The sequence below is a fragment of the Strix aluco genome, chromosome 12 (assembly GCF_031877795.1).
Source record: "Strix aluco isolate bStrAlu1 chromosome 12, bStrAlu1.hap1, whole genome shotgun sequence".
NCBI lineage: Eukaryota > Metazoa > Chordata > Aves > Strigiformes > Strigidae > Strix > Strix aluco.
In genome coordinates, this window is record NC_133942.1 from 15,285,559 (window position 1) to 15,304,753 (window position 19,195).

The 19,195-nt window shown below is 36.3% G+C and overlaps 1 protein-coding gene across 8 annotated transcripts in view; it reads right to left on the reverse strand.

Moving 5' to 3' along the window:
- The window catches only part of MEF2A (myocyte enhancer factor 2A), a 93,452-nt gene that overhangs the window by 17,876 nt on the left and 56,381 nt on the right, over window positions 1-19,195 (reverse strand). For 3 of the 8 annotated variants that reach the window (XM_074837684.1, XM_074837682.1, XM_074837683.1), the window contains exons 4-7: window positions 11,637-11,768; window positions 11,434-11,571; window positions 8,281-8,500; window positions 7,939-7,998 (exon numbers count right to left, since the gene is read on the reverse strand). In XM_074837684.1, the coding sequence (XP_074693785.1) occupies window positions 7,939-7,998; window positions 8,281-8,500; window positions 11,434-11,571; window positions 11,637-11,768 (550 nt within the window). Of the gene's footprint in view, window positions 1-7,938; window positions 7,999-8,280; window positions 8,501-11,433; window positions 11,572-11,636; window positions 11,769-13,154; window positions 13,177-19,195 lie in introns of those variants that run through there. The other 5 variants (XM_074837685.1, XM_074837687.1, XM_074837686.1 and 2 more) reach the window with 3 other exon arrangements.

A 19,195-nucleotide genomic window follows, 5' to 3' on the forward strand; every position in this document is an offset into this window, starting at 1 on the left:
AGCCACAGCTAGGTCACACAGAAAAACCAACCAGCCAGAAGAGAGAAATTAAGTTCTGTGCTACCTGAAAACAGTTTTCATGGAATCATGGCTTTGTTAAATAAGGTATGCATCAATACCTATCCATTATAAATGAGTGTAAACATTAGGAATAGACAGCCTACATAGCATCAGATTGCAAGAGATATCTTGCACAATGGACAGAGTAAAAATTAAGTGGATTTGGAAACTGACGTGAGGCAGGAAAAATTATTACCAACTAGCATATTTTTCACAAAATTATATCCAAAAAATTGTTACAGTAGCTTCTATTTTCAGCAAAAATGCCAGAACATTTAAAGAACTCGCTGTTATAAAAAAGTAAAATCTGGGCTTTAATCTAATAATAAAATAGCATTTTATTACTCACTAGGCTGTCAGTGTTACCTTTTACATGCCAAAGCTGCAGTTCTGAGATGAATTTAAACTTCAGAACAATAACACTTTGTATAAACAATGGAGTTCTGTATAGCATTTTAGTCTATCCTATGATACCATTTCCTGTCCTCTGTTTTCAAGTATTTCGGTAGCTCGTGTGTTAAATCTGGACAGTGTCTTTCTTCCACACCCAATACAGTCATTTCCTGCAGCCCTTATTACAAGGCTCTGCCAATCCTTCAGAAACATTTCATGCTTTTAGTGGTGCTGTCAAAAACAACAAACTCCTTGCCATTGCCTTCTCTGCGCAATATCATTCAGCAGCAGGGCAAAGTCAAAGCATTTGTTCTGACAAAAGGCCGAGCATCTCTTAAATGAGTGTTTAGAAAAAAATGTATTAAGAACAGGAGAAACAAAAATGTTTTAAGTGTGCAATACTACTGGTATTAATCCAATAGCAGCCCTTTGTTATAAATAGCAAACATTGAACATCTAGCAAACACTGGAGCATCTATATTGATTATTTGAAAAATCATATGCTGGGGCTGCAATAAGACTGCAGAATATTTATTTTTAATATGAAATTTAAAGCTTTTTTTCCTGCTAATAATCGAATAAGAAATCAAATTACAAGTTAAGAGTGAAAGGATAACTAAAAGCATGGTATTTCTTAGAGTAAGGTCAGGAGCCAGAAAAAGATAATGATTACAGGATGATGCAACTATACGGCAGTTTGCCAAACTGAGCTTTAATAACCCCATAAATTCTACTTACTATTTTGTATAATACAGAAATGGTATCTACCCCACCTACTACAGATCTTCCCCAAAGACAATTACTTTATGTTTAAAAACACTATCAAACTGAAAAATAGAAACAGAATATAAAATCCTACATAAGTGCAAAATAAGACTACTGGTTTTACTTCCACGGGAAGAGTTTTATTTAACTCTAATTCTTTAAAACAGACTATGAAAGCATGTTTGAAACACTTCTTTGGAAAACAGACACCAATGCCAAGATGATAAGCTCTCAATTATATGAATCATAATCTAATTAGATGTTATGATAACAAACATTGCCAATGTACCATTAGCCTACTACTTGTTTAGTCAGAAAATGTTTACTTTTGAAGTAACTTCTTTTTTGAAGCTAAATGTTAAAACCCACCCATGTTAACAACTGTATGTTCTGCCTTCGGAAACATAATACAGCTTAATCTCATTTATTGTCCTGCAGCCCAAGACGTAGCATTCAATTACATGAGCCAGACTCATATTTCACTATACAAATCACATCAGCTGAAACAATGAACACACGTGGCTGGAAAGTACTGCATGTACTTATTACTACTCAAGGAATACGTTACAGTCAGTGATGCCATTAATCTTTTTTTGTGGTTCACCTTTGGAGAAACTGAAAAGTTATACACAGTTTTGCAAAATAATTGTGGGCAAGAAGCTAAGCAATGTAAGATTAAGCAAAAATAAGAACAGCAGTAAACAAATATTTATGTCTCAAATGACATCATACAACCCAACAAATGTCACTTAATTAGAACTAGACTGAAAATTCAGTTTGCAATAAGCCATCAATTCACTATGCATCCAAAAGACCAGAGAAAAATCTATTGAAGAAGAACATTTACATGTAGGACCCTGGGTGGGTTGGGGAGTGGAACTCATTGCAAGTAAATACAATAGCATTTCTATGTGCATTAGTTGCTCAATTTACTTTTTTTTTTTTTTAGTATGACAGCTTTAAGTGGAAATTAAACAAAAAACCAAAACAAAACAGCATATGCTATTCATACCATTTTCAGCTTTGCACAGAAATCACTGCTGATTCTACCATCAGTTCAAAAAGCTTAAGTTCTCTGCTAGTTTTGGAAAGAATTTAGTGTAAGATCTCAAGGAACCCGAAATAAATGTATTTCCACTGACCTTTACAAATCAATACTTCAGATAATACTATGATTAAAATCAAAATACACCTTTGACAGTAATATAAAACTTTGAGACATGTCTAACATGTAAGATTTATACTTCTAAGACAGCACTTCAGATATTAAAACACAGCAAAAACAAATACACATGACTAAGTGTTAAGGGAATGCTTACTCATGTTACAAAATAAAAAAAAATTTCATTTCCCAGGTTGCTGGAAATTTTTTTTTTTTTGGCCTAAAGCTACATAAACGGAGACACAATTTTCAAAGCTATTTAGAATTTAAACAGGCTTTCTTCAAGACCAGAGTTATTATTCAGAATACAGCAGCAAAGCTAAAACACTGCTTTTGTATCTAAATGTTATTCAACTTTGTGTGAAAGAGTAGCAGTGGCAATCGGAGGCCTTTTAGGTCTTTTGTCAACTAAACATCTTACAGCTAATGAAATCAGAGTTCTTCTTTCTGAACTTGTCGATTTCTGTGTATCTACACAAAGCCAATGTAAAGAATAGATGACAGAAGTGATATGTTAGAACATCTGAGGATGTGTGATGCTGTATCCTGGGCAAGGTGATGTTATATAAGTGTTGAGACTTCACACAAACAGATACACTGCAATACTTTAATCCAGCTGGGAGATTAGTAATTTGTTACACATGTGGCAAAGCCTAACCAGAATTGTCTTGTACCTCTTAGTAAATCAGAAATTATGGCAAGATAATGAACACACATAATACATGAAATTTCGGTTAAAATCTAAGGGTAGTTCAGGGGCTGAACTGACCACATGTAGATGGGTGGTTTCCAAGGAGAGATTACTACAGTTTTTTAAAAAAATCAAAAGAAAACAAAACCCACCACCTCCAATGCTTTGTTCTACCAGCATGTTTTTCATGCTGATTTCAGCCAGTCATTTCTTGTGAGCTATCTAAACAGAGGATGATGGATAGGTCAGACTTTGTTATGTGCTGACAACGTCTAGCAAAGGAAAAGGGTTCAGCTTGCACCCTGTGAAACAGCTGGTCTGCAGTCCACTTCCAGTACCCTCTTTCCTTGAGGAAAGCTTGGAAGCTGTAAGAGTAAATAGGCTGCTCTGAGTGTTCTTCAGGAATCCTTCAACTTCTTCCTTGGAGAAGGGTGAAACACTGACTGTTGTATTTACCCACGTAACCTTAAAGATCAGAGCAAAGCCAAACATTATGCCAACACTACTGACATTACAGAGCAAGAACCTTTGCCCACTGCATTTCACATCAGCTGAACATACGTTTTTAAGTCAAACCCCTTTCAACACAAGCTAGGAAGTGAGGAGCTCTGCCTAGTGAAAGGTTACTTGTGACAGATACTACCTGTCACGCTGAAGAGAAAGTATAGCAGATTAGAAATACCACCAGTAACACATAACCTTAAGTAGGAATATGCTCAATGTGGTCATCTGCAACAACAGTGCCAAGCTTCTTAGCTGATGCAGACAACACAGGTTGGTAAGCTTGAGAGTGGGGGTGGAGAGAGAAGAAAGTCAGTTTTCTTAAGAAACAGGCTGATAGCATCAATCCAGTTTCAAGCAAAATGCCTGCAAGAGGTATGTTGTTCCAGAGTTAAACACTTCTCACTGAGGTGTCTCTCATTTAATAAACAAAACATGAATAGAAAGGTGTTTTGTTATTGAAGCCTCCTGGTGTACTCTTAATAAAATTGCAGCGTGTTAGCCACTTGACTCAGACTTGTGAAAGACCAGGCTAAAAGATTCTTTTATCCTCAGACATGCAGAAGCAGCTCTCCCAATCAGCCAAGCCCTCAAGACAAAGGGAACCATTTACAGGCGTGGCCTTTCACAGCTGTCTGTCTTGATCCCCTGCTGGCAATTACAAGTAGTCTACAGGTGCATACAAGCTGCCAGTGGCACCTCTGTATAATCCTTCCTGAGGTCAGGATAAAAAAAAAATAATAAAAATCACACATGATCTAGAGTGGCTCTTAATAGAGACACAATAGCTCAAAAGACACAGTTTTTCAAGCGGGTATATCCTTCAGCTCAAATCTAAAGAAATTTAATATTCCTAAAGTTACTTCACATTCTCAGAATCTGAAGATTAGCAAGGACATTAGAGAACAATTAGAGCTCTGGAACAAAGAGGAGAAATTCAGTACTCAAGGAGACTAGATCTTTCTTACAATTTTATCATCAGGAGAATGGGTAAGAGGAAAGATAATTTCCCAGAAGATTAACTAGGTCATTACTGACCAGAAAGGCTACTTCACTGACAAATAATTGTATAAACAGGTAATATTGTGTCCTTGCAAGATCATAAAGAGCCTCCACTTTCAACAACTCCTTCAAAATCACCTAGGACTTGGAAGAACTTCGGGAATTCATCTGGGTCCAGGGTTTATGGTTTTCATGCAGCCTTGGCAATGAAACCAGCTCAGATCCTTTGCATGGTTCATGGTTCAATGCCTAGGCGTGGAAGAAAAGCAGAGATTGGGTAACACTGGTATTTCTTTTGAGCCTTTCTGATTCTCAGAGTCCTCAAGGATGGGATAACTTCACTGGAAGTGGCACTTCACTGGCCACCTCTGGATGATTCAAGGTTTAATACTTAATCTACTGGAACATAGTGAAGCAGATCTCCTCATGACAAATTTGAAGGTGATCCATCCATCAAGTCCTTTCAGTTCAAAGTCAGAGAAACTCTCACCCAGATTTGGATACTCCGAACAAGTGAGGCTATACTTCACCTAATTAGAATCCACAGCCTTTTGAAAGGAGTAAAATAGACATGCAGTATGTGTTCAAGCCATGATGATGTTGATAACAAATAGCAAGTTGTACACCTCCTGGTGACACAAGATTCTTGAAGCGTATTAAACGCCCGTCACAAACAGAACAGGGTTTAACACTGACCAGGAACAGCAGTATCATGCAAATTCTAGGTCCAAAGCATTTGATCTAATTAACAGAAGAAATAAATTACCTCAAAAGCAAACACTGTTATAATGCCGGACATTTTTCCCCTCTCAACACTGATGATATACTTGCCAAGCAAAAATTTTCCGGAAATGTTTTTTTATGTGGTGGGTAAAATTTTAAAAATATTACAAGATAAAAATGCTTTTTCAGAGTTATGACAGCTGCATGTGAAGTAAGCTCTCAGTATTATAAAATGATCACAAAATTTTCTGTTCTAGACAAAAAAACACCTACCAATCTTTGCTACAACACGCAGATATTTTTACTCAGTTATTTTCCACAGAAAAACTGTTAAGTCGGCAGATTGACTGCTAAAGCAAATCATACCCATTCCAACCAAGTTATACAGGACTTGAGAAAAAGACTAGTGAACTAAATATGAGCCATTTTATCCAACATCTTTGTTCGAACTGGGTCCCAACTATGCAAGATAACCTTTACTTGCTTTTTAATCAGAGATAAAGTTGTGTAAGTACTTCTCTTTCAATGAAATGACAACAAAATCTCAAATGATCAAAATTTCATAATGTCAAGTAAGACTTGGGCTTTTCCTGTGTCTGTAAGAGAATATCTCGGAATACGGGTATGCCAGTACTCCATCTGTATCTTTGACATCTCTTCTATAAATTGTGAGCTGCAAATTTGACACAAGACCTTTCACAACTATATCTATAGGAAAATTCTCCATTCTTGAGAAGTTTAGAAGAAAATATTGAAAGCCAAAAGAAAAAAAATATATTTTTTGAAGTGACTTCTACAATAAATGTAGCAAGAAACTAAATCCATTGTTGTCAGCAGACATAATTAACTTGATATATACACTTCAAAGGCAGCTGTCAAGCTCAAATTGACAAGTTAGCAGATTTACTCTATCTAGTTATGTACGGTTTCTTGATTTTAGTTGCAATTGAGAAGGTTACTGTGCACCTGACAGTATTTAAAAGAAGCCATGACATATCCTAGTAGAAAGTGGAGCTCTGACAACTTAAGGTACTCAGTGGTTTAACATTCTGGTGTTAACTAGGTATTTGAGTTTCACTAGATGTACTTCTTATAGATGTTCCACTGTTCTTGTACAGCCACAACTCTTTACTTGTACAAAAAATCTTTCTAGAAATGAGTGGGTATATGTATAACATTTTGGGTGCGATGTTCTGGAAAGTAAGAGATAAGTGATGCATTTTGACTTTTTCACATAAACTATTAATAAATGTAAGAAGGAAAACATTTTACTGCATTAAATATGTTCACCAAGCTGCTGTAAGTGGGTATTTCCACAGTTCAATATTCTATAGCAAGTGCTGTAAACAACTGTTTTATATGCTGATTGAAAGAACAACTCTTAAATCTGAGGCTGCTGTTACTAAAGCCCGGTTTTGGAAAAGAGGCCTGAAATGGCCTGATAATAAATTTATTTAGCCTGACTTGAGAAATACGATGGAAATCAACATCTGACCTCCACAGTTTCTAAAAATAGCCATCTTTTTTCAACTCAGGAAGTCTCCTCCATTTAAAATCTTGCTTACCTGATGGAAACCACACTTGAATATTTCATATCTTTGTTGCACATAGCCAAAGAATGGATGAAGAGCGGAAAGTCAATCCTGTGCTTTCAGCCCTGTAGTTGCAGCATTTTTTATTCATAAATTCAATTGCCTGACTTTATCTTCAAAGAACTTTTTCCCAGTTGCCACACTAAGTAGCCAGTGGGCAAATACTGAAAGGTCAACAGTTGCTCCTCTAATTCCTTGCTATGAACACATACCAAGAAAGAGTTATGTGTATTTCCAAAACTGACCTTCGCTCACCAAGACATCTCAAGGAATGGAAGGGACCCGAAGGAAGTGGGTGAACTGTCTTTCTGTGGCGTGATAAATTTCAGTGGCTGCCTGCCCTCTATCAGAGTACTAAATTTTGTTTAGGGAAGTCAAAATATTATTTAAATGAAAAAGTGTTCTCATACCTTTTTACTGAAGAAAAAAAATAGCGTGAATTTGATCTCTAATTTGTTTTTGAAATAAACTCTGACCATCTTCCAAAATTAAGACAGAACCTAGCTATCAGCTTCCAAGATTTACTGCTTTCTTTGTATAACCACTAGAAAATAATTAGCAAGATACACACGGCAATACAAACAATACAGTCTGTATTTTCTTCATTTTGATTGGCATCACAAGCAGTATCAAACATCCAGGTCTTGTGAATACTAAGCTAGAACATAGCTGAGTTGTTTTTAGTGTAATAGTTTAGTAAGCATGGTGAATTTCATGCAAAGGAAGACATTTGGCGATCACAGGATCTCTTTAGAGTGCTGTAATTACACCTGTAGCGAAACACAAAAGCAAGAGCAGCACACTACTACTGAAAACCACTAAAATACAAAATGCAAATATTACTGAAGTAGAAAAGGCATGGCAGTAAAAGTGTTAAATGCCTGATAAGAATTTACAAGACTTGACAATTACAAGACAACCAAGAAAATTACGACCTTTGTTCTTCCACAACCACTTTTTCAAAAGAGTCAAAGTAAAATTGCTTTTGAGTTGCTGTGAAACTAAAACTATAATAATATTTTTCAACGAAGACATTATACCGCACTTACCAACTGGACTGGTACCAGCTCCATTTGGCACTGTGAGGTCAGTTGTCCCCAGCATTCCACCTAATAGAAATAAGCCAGAGCATTAAACTAACTAGTTGCTTTCATTACAGCATTGTATCATTTTGTACTTCAAAACTTAGGCTGTTAAAAAAAAAAAAAAAAAAAGCACTGATACCATTAAGAGCTTGTTACTGGGGGGGGGGGGGGGGGCGGGCGGTGAGTATTAATAACAAAAAAAATAAAAAAATGGGGGGGTGGGGGGGTGGGGGGCAAGTATTAATTAAAGAAAAATTTTTTACAAAGAGGTCATAAAACGAAAGCACAATGGTACTGAAATCTTACCTGCATTGCCAGTACTCGGTGGTCTCTGAGGGGCCCCAGGTGATACGTTGCGATGCAGGGTGGTCTGAGGTGGGGAGAGCATGGTTGTGTCCGTTAACGATGAACTGGCTGCCAGTGATGGGGATACGAGGGAACTCCCTGGGTTACTGTAGGTTAAAGTGTTGGGATTGGACACTGGAACTGTAACCGACATCGAGAAGTTCTGAGCAGGCAAGCCAGGCTGGAGGAAAGAAGATGAGGAACACACACAAAACAACATTAGCATTAACTATGTTTGCAGAAATAGCACATTATAAAAATACACATTGATGTATGCCAAGAATTACTGAGGTTTAAAAAAAAGTTAATTATGTTAGTTTTTAAAGTCTATTAAGCATACAATTTTAAAACATCCATTTGTTGTAGAGTATGGTGTTAAACTCTTATACATCATATAAAGACAGTTCCAAGAGAATTACTCATAGACTTCTAAAATACTGAAAGTTCAAATACAAAAAAACTGAAGATATTCATATGAATTCACCAGCTCAGAAATACAAGTTTACCAGTTAATTTGGATTATTACAAAGCAATGACAAGCTAAACATGTCTACAAATCAATAACTGTTGCACCTTCAAAATGTAAGCATAAACATGCACATTATAAAATAGTCAGTTATTACACAAAAAAGAAAAAGTTAGTAATAACATTTTATATTAATAATCTTGCCAAAATATTCCTAATTCCTAAAACTTTGAGACTAAAAAAAACCCAGATCTTTAGAAAGTCACTAATTCAGTAATTTGAATTCAAACATTTCAACTGTCATTATTCTGAGCTGTGTTCTACAATACCCTGCTTGAATAACCACTCCATCTTTCCTTTTCGCAAATCTCGTTTTTTAAAATTCTAATTTTTACAGCATTATTTAAAAGGCAACTATTTTTCTGAAGTACATATGTTTGTTATTCAACAACTATTTGAATCAAAAGCTTAGATGCCTGCCCATCTATGGTGCTCATTTAGTTATGACTAACTTCTTTGGCCTTTGTCTCATTCCTATCCTTTGACAGTGATGAGTTTCTGAAACAAAAGGGACTATTTTCTTTCACAACTCTCATAATTACTGGAAACAAAATCATGACAGGTACAATTTAAGGGTAAGAATTTGGTAAGATTTATTGACAGAATAGAAAGATAATACTTTTGATTTAGAGGTCAAATGCAGATGACAAACCTTCATGACTTAGCATGTATACTTAAAAAGATGCACTCTTGTCTCATGCAGCTTAAAATTTACCTAGAATGATACTTCCGTATGACAATTTTGATAACATTAGGAATATAACAACAGCTATATTAATTAAAAGAGCAGAATACATTTTCTACAAGAAACAAAATCTCTTACTAGTGAGAGGCAATGACAGTGTCCCTACTAAAGCATTCTAAGAATAATTATCAATTTTTGGCACAGATGGAAGGAAAAAGTAATGAAGCATAGCGACGTAATGCTAGCAAATCATTCACAGTATCTAACTAATGACAAGCTGTACTGGTATTTGTTTGCAAGGGAAACTACTTCAAGAAACTATTCAGTATCTACAAGAAAAAGGTTGTTTTTAAACAGCATGTTGTCCAGTAACTCAAACTAAACTTGTAATACCTGAAGTATGCTTAAAACAATGCTAGAAGCCAGCAGTTGGAACATTTTTTCTCTAAGTTTCTCAATCTAGAACTAATAAATGACAGCTTCCCCCCACACCTTACAATTACAAAAAGGCTGTCTCTGCCCATCTACGGTACTTATTTGGTTATGGCTGAATTCTTCACACTTTGCCTCATTCCTATCCTTTGACAGTAATGAGTGCACTAGAACAAAAGAAATTATGTTCCTATACAGACCCAAAAGTACTGGAAATAGAACCATAACAGGTCCAATTTAAGCTACAAATACAGAACTATAAAGCTGAAAAATTATGTTGCCATTTTTATTTATACTGATATCCCCATCGACAACTTAGGCTGTTCATGAAGACCACAAAAAATCAAGGAAGAGCAAATTAGCTGTAATATACTGAGAGGTGAGGACTGAAGATGTCTCAACACAGAAATGGTGGATATCAAAAGCTTCAAAACAAAGCAAGAACAAAAGATAGTGGCTTCATTCAAGTATAAAAGACCTTGCTAAAAGAAGTGATGCTGGTTGTCATGATTGTCAATTTGCTTTGAAGTCCCCAAAGATGGCCTTCTTGCTCTGAACAATGAAATAATTTCTAGTATTACCAAGTCATTTGAGGACACACTACTCAATTGCCCCAGGGTCTGTGCCGATTAACCTAGCCAGTCCATTTACTTTAATTGCTACAAGATTTGCAATGTTAAAAAATTCAAAGGCTGCGGCAGAGCCCTGTACTAATTTTCTCAGAAAATACCTCCCCTGTAATACTCAACACTAATTGGTTTTTGTAGATGGAAATTAAATGTCATCATGTACACCTCCACGAAAAACATGCAAAATTCACACTACTGTTATTGCCAAACTTCTTGAGTTCTGGAACCAAGTGATTTATGGCTGCAAATGGGTTAGGCACTTGGGACAAGAATTTTTAGATCTTTCAGTGTCCAAGGAAGTATTTGTTAGAATTTCAACAGAAGACACTGATATTTTGAGGCTCCCATTGTGCACCAGTCTTTTTCTTTAAACATCTAAATACAGTCTTCAGCAAAATAAATTCCACTGATTTGATGACAAAATTAATCCAATTCTATTTGCCTGCTTGTAACATACTGTAAAATCTTGATCAACAGACTAAGAGCTACAAGATGTAAATAAATTATCCTTCATCTCACAACAAAATCTGTCTTTATAAAAATATTTTAGGTAGGGTTAGGCAATGCAGGTAGGGGCCTGAAATTTAGAAATGTTACTTCATGTTCACAAGGTATGAAAAACTATGAGCGCAAAAGAGAAGCTAGAGGTAAACTTCTTATCCTTTAAGATAAAATGTATTTTAACAAGATCAAATATCAGCATCTCATTTTTCCTCAAAGATACATATTCCCTTCTCAAACCATTACATCCTCTTGTCTTTGCAGTGGTTTTCAGTGGTAAGCAAACACCATGAAAGTTTTCATGCATGTAATAGAAGCACAAACCATACTTTAGTACTCACTGCGATTTTATGATTCCGCATCATATTATCAAATTCTTCATTAATTTTTTTATATTTTTCTTCTGTATGTGGCGTGAGCACATATGAAGTGTCAGGGTCCGGGCTGTCGCACCCTCTGTGTTCCTTCTTGTTCAGAGCCTAAATAATGAAGTTAATAAAAAGGATCAACAAATAAAAAGTAGAGATAAAATAAAAGTACTTACAGGGCCTCGCTTGAAAATAAAATCACTATCTTCATTTAGTTTGCTGAATCTGTCCTCCGATAGTGGACTGTGCTCAAAGTAATCGTCAGCATCAGGGCTCTCACAACCATTAAGGCCTTTCTTTCTTAAGGTCTGAAATACAATTGGAAAATTCACATACAAATCATACTAACTTGCCAAGAAGTTTTGTATACTACTGAATCATTCAGAGCCACTGAAACTACAGGAAACTTTCACAGACAAAACTCACTGTTCAACAGACAGGCTCAGTCTTTCAAAATAGCGGCATAGTACACAAAGAGAAAAATGTTCATTCAAAGGCACAGACTCTCCCAGGTGCCATCTCATGGGTAACTTTAACCTACAACCACGTCATCTCTCCAGTGTTCCATGTAAAACCGTTTTTAGATACTGGCTGATGGAGTAAAGTTGCCTGACATACAAGGAGCATTCAAGCCTATGGCAAAGGAGTTAATGTTATCACTGGTAATTAAAAGCCAGTTTACTGGATCTTTAATAAATTGATTTTAGCATCCCAATTTTAATATTCACATTTTAAAGGGCACACAGTTAAACTCCGAGAAACACAGTGGCTAAAATTTTTGATCAAATTCAACAACTGTAGTACATTAAATATATGTAATACTTGGTCTCAGCAGTTTATCAAGGCAGAATTTTCCTGCACTTCTATCATCCTGCATGATAACAAGAACTGCAAAAGAGTATTAAAAAATTACATAATCCCTGTCTAAAATGACTTCATTTGCTAAATATAAATTTTTTCAGACTCCTTTAGACTAACTTGATGCAACTGCTTTATTGGGCTACTTCCTGTTTTCTGATGGAGAACTCACAGCAACATCCCCTGGGGAAAAAAACAAACTTGTCTACAATCTAGGCATTCCAAATAAGCTACTGAAAGAAAGGATATGAAACTACAGGTCTCATGACCAAATTTTAAAAGATATTTGTATTCTTTGTTTTTGTCTTTCACCCGATTACACAGTCAGACATCTTTCTTTGCAAGTTCTCATCTATAACAAAACAAGATTTAAAATGTTACCTATGGAAAAATCTTTAATGTTTTACAAAAGTTTCAAAAGGAAAGCAATATAAGTTTTTTAACAGGTATACATTAGCAATACATAAGGCAGCAGTAGGACTACACAGGCATGAGGGGGGTCGTGTGTTTTCTTTCTATGAGAAATTATCTATATTCTATGAATTTTGCACTAAAAACCCTAAATATTTGAAATCTGCAAGCTGACACTCTCAGCACCACAAAGAAATTGCATTTGTTTTCCTATAGAAGCTATATTTCCATAACACACTCAATTTCCGATTTTAAAAATATATTTTTGTTTAGACTATAGTATTCATCAGCATTTTTTCTTGAAGTGCTATTTACTAATTTTTAATACAACAAAAAGTACAAAAGACTTTCTCACTATTCATATATATGCAAAATACTGCCTATATCTACTTCAGTTTTAAAGCAGTACTTGAAAATTCAATTACACCGTCTGAAATTCTTGAATATCACAGGTCACCATAAGCTATAATTCCTTCTCAAGTTTCTTGGCTTGCTCCGTGTATCCCACACAGTATCTGGAACTCCCACAAAAATGTAATCACTAAATCAGCATATGGGGAAAACAGGTGTAGCTTCCTCCGACACCTGTCACGGCACTGATCCTGCTCCTCTAACCAATCAGCTGGACACGTATATGGACTTGGCCATACAAGGGCCGGCTGTTCGGCCTCTCAAGGTCGGAGCCTGTCATCTCTCTCCCAGCCCTTCCTAACAAGTCAGCCTGCCAGTCTTCTACACTTTGATATCAGTAGGGAAAATGTTAACACTGTATAATCTGGATTACACTTAACCCCTGCAACCCACAGAATACTGTAAATAGAATCCAAGTATGTCTTTACACAGTGCTCAGCATCAACAAGCATATGCAATGTCCAAGACACAATTAGAAGCTGTATTTAGATACTAGAAAGAAAAATATTACAAGACATACACTTATTGTCTAGTTTATCTCCTTTGATAAATATGTTAGAGCAATTTTAAGTATTGCAGCATAGGAGTTTCATTAATGCTCCTTTCAATATTCTAAAACAATCAAGTGAAAGCTTTTAAGAATAATACTGCCAACTCATCCTCCCAGATCCATCTGAATATTATACTCAAAGTTCTAATATAAAGGAAGCTATTTAGTTAAATATAAAAATGCATTTTTCCTCTTGGCAACTTTTGTTTTATTTTTGTTAACAATGGGGTTAACTCTGCTTCAACTCATGAGGAAGGAAAATGCCTCAGTATCTCCTGTTTAAGATTCTGGAAACCTTCACTCCAGATGGGGTTCCTGTCATTGTGGAAGGATTTAAGCCACAGTTCACTGTTACAGATAATAAGTCTGGGTCTGATATCCAAAGCTCTGTCTCCTTATCACTAAAACATGAACTGCCACTTTGAGGACCTAACCATAAAAAGACTGCCAACTTTATCATTGCCCAGTAACATAATAGTAAAACATTTCTGCCGCGTGGTTCGTACTAACAAGCGGAATGCTGTAATCTGTTCACACGGCCAGGCGAAGCCTGAGCTTTCTCACAGGCTACAGAGTGAGACATGATAACAGGCCCTTGCTCACAGGAAAACAAGGAAGGCCATGACTACTGGGAATCGCTCTGTGGGGACACAGGAAAGCCAAACTCCATAAACAAGTGCTGCTGACTCCACCCTCGAGACTCTCTATAGCTAAAATTTGTTATTTCTCCAATTCATGTAAATAACTTGCCCCCCTGAGCTATTTCCAAGATATTATAATAGACACTGAGATTTTTATTAACTCTGGAGATGGGGCGGGGGGGGGGGGGGGGGGTAGAGTGAAGAAAAACCTGCCAGTTAGTAAGACCAAACAATATTTGTGTAACACGAAGAGAGTTTTACTTCTCTGCTGTGATTGATAAGCTTGTTTAGAATACAATCAGGTTTTGCAGTTGAGGCTAATGTGGAACATAGATTTTTCTTGTTACAGCAAGATGGAAATAGACCATTAAATTTCAGGTTTTGCTCTTGGATGCTCACTACAATTGCTTTCTGGTGTTAAGTCGTGTTTTCCAGATCATCTAAGGGAATGTGTAGCCTTTTGAGTTAATCTGTATTACTTTCCACTTCCTCTAAGACTTAGCCAAAGTTACTGGAAATTGTTCCAACATGTTTGCCAATGCATTTTATTGTGCCTTCAGTTACTGAGATTGTGCAGCTTTGATATTAGACTGGATTAACTAACCAATGAGAGAAAAGTACTGGTTTTTGTCAGAAAATAATGTAAAGTATGAGGAACCAAGGCAGGTATGAAATCTTTTTTAAAAGAATGAAGCTAACACAGCAATATAGTTGTGTGACAAACAAAGTCACTATACAAGTGTTCCAGACAGCCGTAGTCATCTTGATATCACAGAATGACACAGAAGTTTTAAGCTGCTTTTGCTTCACTGTGTAAAACTGAAATATGTGAATATTATAATTATTGGCTTAATATTGGGGTTTTCTTAAAAGGCACAGCTTAGGAAACATTGTATGGGAATGGCTGGACTAGCTATGACAAGTTTAAATACTACATTCAAGTAAATGGTACAAGAGCCCCAATATTTTCGTGAACTTCCCCGCACATATACAAAGCACTTTTTAATTGCACTGCATTTTGCTAATTTAAGAAAAGAATCATGCCTTGGCAAGAAGCATCTAAGGAACAGAAGAAGGGCTTCTTGCAAAACATCAACAGCAACAAAATAATTAGCTTCTCTCTACAATTGAACATAAATTTTACTGAAACCAGTAATACAGATACCAAAGAGTACAAAAATACAATAAAGTGATTTATTGTATGATCCATGAGGAAGCAAAGATTATATTCAACCGTCACAGTGTAATTATCTTAGCATAAGCTTCCTTTCACAAAATCCCACAGAGAAACATGAAATGCAGGAGCTTTAATCCTGCTGAGTCTCCACAGCGTGAAATCAAGTCACCACCTTCCTCAAGGGTTGTTCCAGCCCAGCTGCACGCAGCTTCTCTCACATAAACTTACACTGGCTCAATATATTGGTCATCAGCAGTTCAGGAAACCAGAAACTCTGAACTAATAAACACAGATTACTGCTACCAGAGATGAAGTTAAGTGACAACCCCCAACTGTCCTTCTCCCCATGAAAGACCCTGGTTTTTATACCCAACTCTGAAAGGACACGTTGCTAATGGTTAAAAGAGCACAATCAGCATGTTTTGTGCTTCAATTCAGTGAGTGTGGTTAAAAAGCCAAGACTTCTGGTATTAGTGATCTGGGCTCCTTACCAGCTCTGGCAAAACTGTAGAGAACTTGATTATGTTCCCTGTCACCTCAGGAAATAATATTTTTCTGTCTTAAAGCAAAAAAGTAAGATGACCTCAAATGTAGAAAGTGTTATGAAGTACAAAAAAGTCTCAGTTCATTCAAAACATTTTCAGTGTTTGGTTTCTTGTAATATTACACAAAAAGGAAATAGTTGTTGCTATCAATGCTACTATGTATCATGTTAACAAGCTCTATTTTTGCACTTACTATTGGAGCTGGCCAAACAGGATTTTTGTTGATGTTTCATCCCAAATCATGAGGAAAAACATTTCCAAAATTTGACTAAGATTGAAATGAAAAGTTATTTCCCTTGGAAACGGCAAACCTTTCACTTAAAACCTGTGGCTAGTTCTGTTTCTGCTGTTGCAGTCAGAGCACAGAAGAGCTGTGAAGCAGCACAAATTTGGAGTAAAAACTTTTTTAAGAATTGTAATTTAAAAAAGTGTAAGTATTCCTCAGGCCTGAAGTAACAGAAAGGCTCTACTAATACTGCCAAATATTACTGCTGCTCCAGTAGGCACGTTCACCATGGTTATCAAAAGGATAACCAAATAAACAGTTTCCTCATGCTCTAGAGAGCTGCCATGCAGCAGTGGAGAGGACACTGCTGCCATTTGCACCAAATCCCAAAGGCTCTTCACCCACAAATGCAGCTGCCAAGCGTTTATGCAGCTCTGTGCGGGGAGGATGGGACTAAGCATCACTCTGCCATCCATGATGGGAATAACGACATGACCACTGAGGCAAAAGATTGTGAAGCTGCAGTCACACCAACAAAATGCAGAAACCAGTATGATTAGCCCAGGTTGCAATAGTGCCTTTCCTATCAATGTTCAGGAACAAAGGAAAATAATTCCTAAAAGAGAGACCCCAGGGTAACCAAGAGCTATCTAGCCGTACCACAGCCTTCAGGATCAGTCTCACATTCCATCTCTGCAGATGATTACAGGGATCCATGCTTTTAAGGTTATTTCCCCATTCTTTAAGGGAATTGCTGAAATCTCTGTGGGAGCAGTTTGACAAGCTGACTGACAGCAACAACTTAGTGCCACAGAAAGTGCAAGATCCTAGAGATCACCCTTACACCAACTCTGATGTTTGCTTGAGCCTGCAATAACTCATTTTTTCTTCACTAAAATGACAGAAAAATTCTCCTTGGCCATTCTTTATTTTACTTATTTTTGCTGGGTTTGTTTTCAATTGTAGCAGGAATAAGTTGGTTTTCCAATGTATGGGCTGAGCACCACAGATCCAAAGTAGGCAGAAGGAATGGCCTGTTCATTGCATCAGCCACCATTGATAATCATGTTCTACTTAAAAAACTGCACCTTTTTTCCGAGATATTCACAAAACAAAGGACAAATACAGTAGTCACAGCACCAGACTTCCACCCAGTTTTCATTCTTATTATGTGAAACATCAGTGAGAGAAAACAGGGCATAGTCCTTTAACACAGTTCAGCTCCCCACAGCAGAGAGAGACTTCAGCTGGCAAAAGCTACAGGTATCACTACAGACTTTACATATAGTAAGAAGTCATGCTGAAAGCATGACAACTGCTTTATTATTTGCTTCCTGTTACATATTATTGTCAAGAAGTTGAGCCCAAAACCAGGCTGGATTACTCTTCTTTTGTAACACAAAATATTTCACTTTCATCACCCTGAACAATACTATGGTGTATCATCCTTTACATACAGTCATTTCTCTTCTATTTTATATAAAACATATTAAAGTATCCAAGGAGTATTCTTAGTCACTGAAATCTATTTATAGTTTTTAAACTTCCTGCAGGTCAGTTTGGCTTCTGAAGTATTATCATTTCTGTTTCTTTCCTCTAGAGTAAGAACATAGTTCTGCAAAGTCGGAGCTTGCCCCTGCAGTGTTGGGTATATGAATTTTATCACTGTCTAAAATACAAGCAGGAGTGAATACTAAGTGCAGTGTATACATCAAAGCAAACAGACAGAGAAAAATCATGTATTTCAACTGAGTAACAGTGTTTTGTGTTTGAAGCTCATCAACATTATTTCTGTAGGCTTCGATTTCTTTTTCAGTTAGATGTACTGGATTATTTCATGTAATGTTTAAAAATTTTGTAAATTTTCCTCAGGCTCTATTAATATTCTCAACTTCAACCACCGAAGCATCTTCAAATTTGATTATGAAGCTGATGTTCCTTTCCATCGAGTTAGGAGGCTACTTAAGTCTATCCCTAATACTATTCCTTTCAGTACTCCCGACATTTTCAATTACATTTTGCTATGCTATCAGTTAGAATTTCACATTCTAATTACAGCCACAAATATATATGTCCTAAAACAGCACAGTAAAGCAGAGTGGTGCCCAGCTTTCAAAACTTCAGTGAAATGCGTAGGTCAAATTAGATTATGACAGACATTTCCATGAGCTAAGCAACTTGAAGAGCTTAACTTCTTAAGGAACAAGGCCTCACCAATCTTTCTGGTAGGCATCCCAACCAAAACAATATATAGTAAGTAAAATCTGAAAAATTGACATACTCTACTTTTAGCTTACTTAAATAATATTTTCCATACTTGTGCTAAATTAGTGGTATTTCAAAAGTAAATAATGAATATTATGCAAAGATATCTAGACATCAAAAATGCGGAGTACAGTACTTTAACAAAGTTTGCTACAATGATTATATTTCTTGGCCAAACATTACAGTATTTTGGGGGAAAAAAGGAGGTTTAGGATTAACTACTTATTCCAGGGTTACATGAACAAAAAGACTACAAGCCGCCTAGCACTAGGCCATAAAAGACAAGGAAGAGCCCTTTAAGCAATGCTCTACTATATTCAGTTTTAGGCAAAGGTATTCATCATTTACAGATGAAAAATGTTCATGATTTTAAGTTTTATCAGTGTCCCTGTTATATACCACTCTAAGAAAAGACACGGTCTTGTTTCAAATGTTGGAGCACTTCCAGTATCTGGCAAATTTTAACATGTATCCCTCGCTTGCCAAACATGAAAGCTAGCTGTCAAATTCCTCCAAGATATGATAAAGATGGCACTCGGGATTCAAACTCTCATTTATATAAAATAACACATACAAAAGGTTTTTAGACATGACACGGTATGAAGCTTAAATTCTAGCTTGAAGCATCTTTGCTGTGAAACATTATTTTAA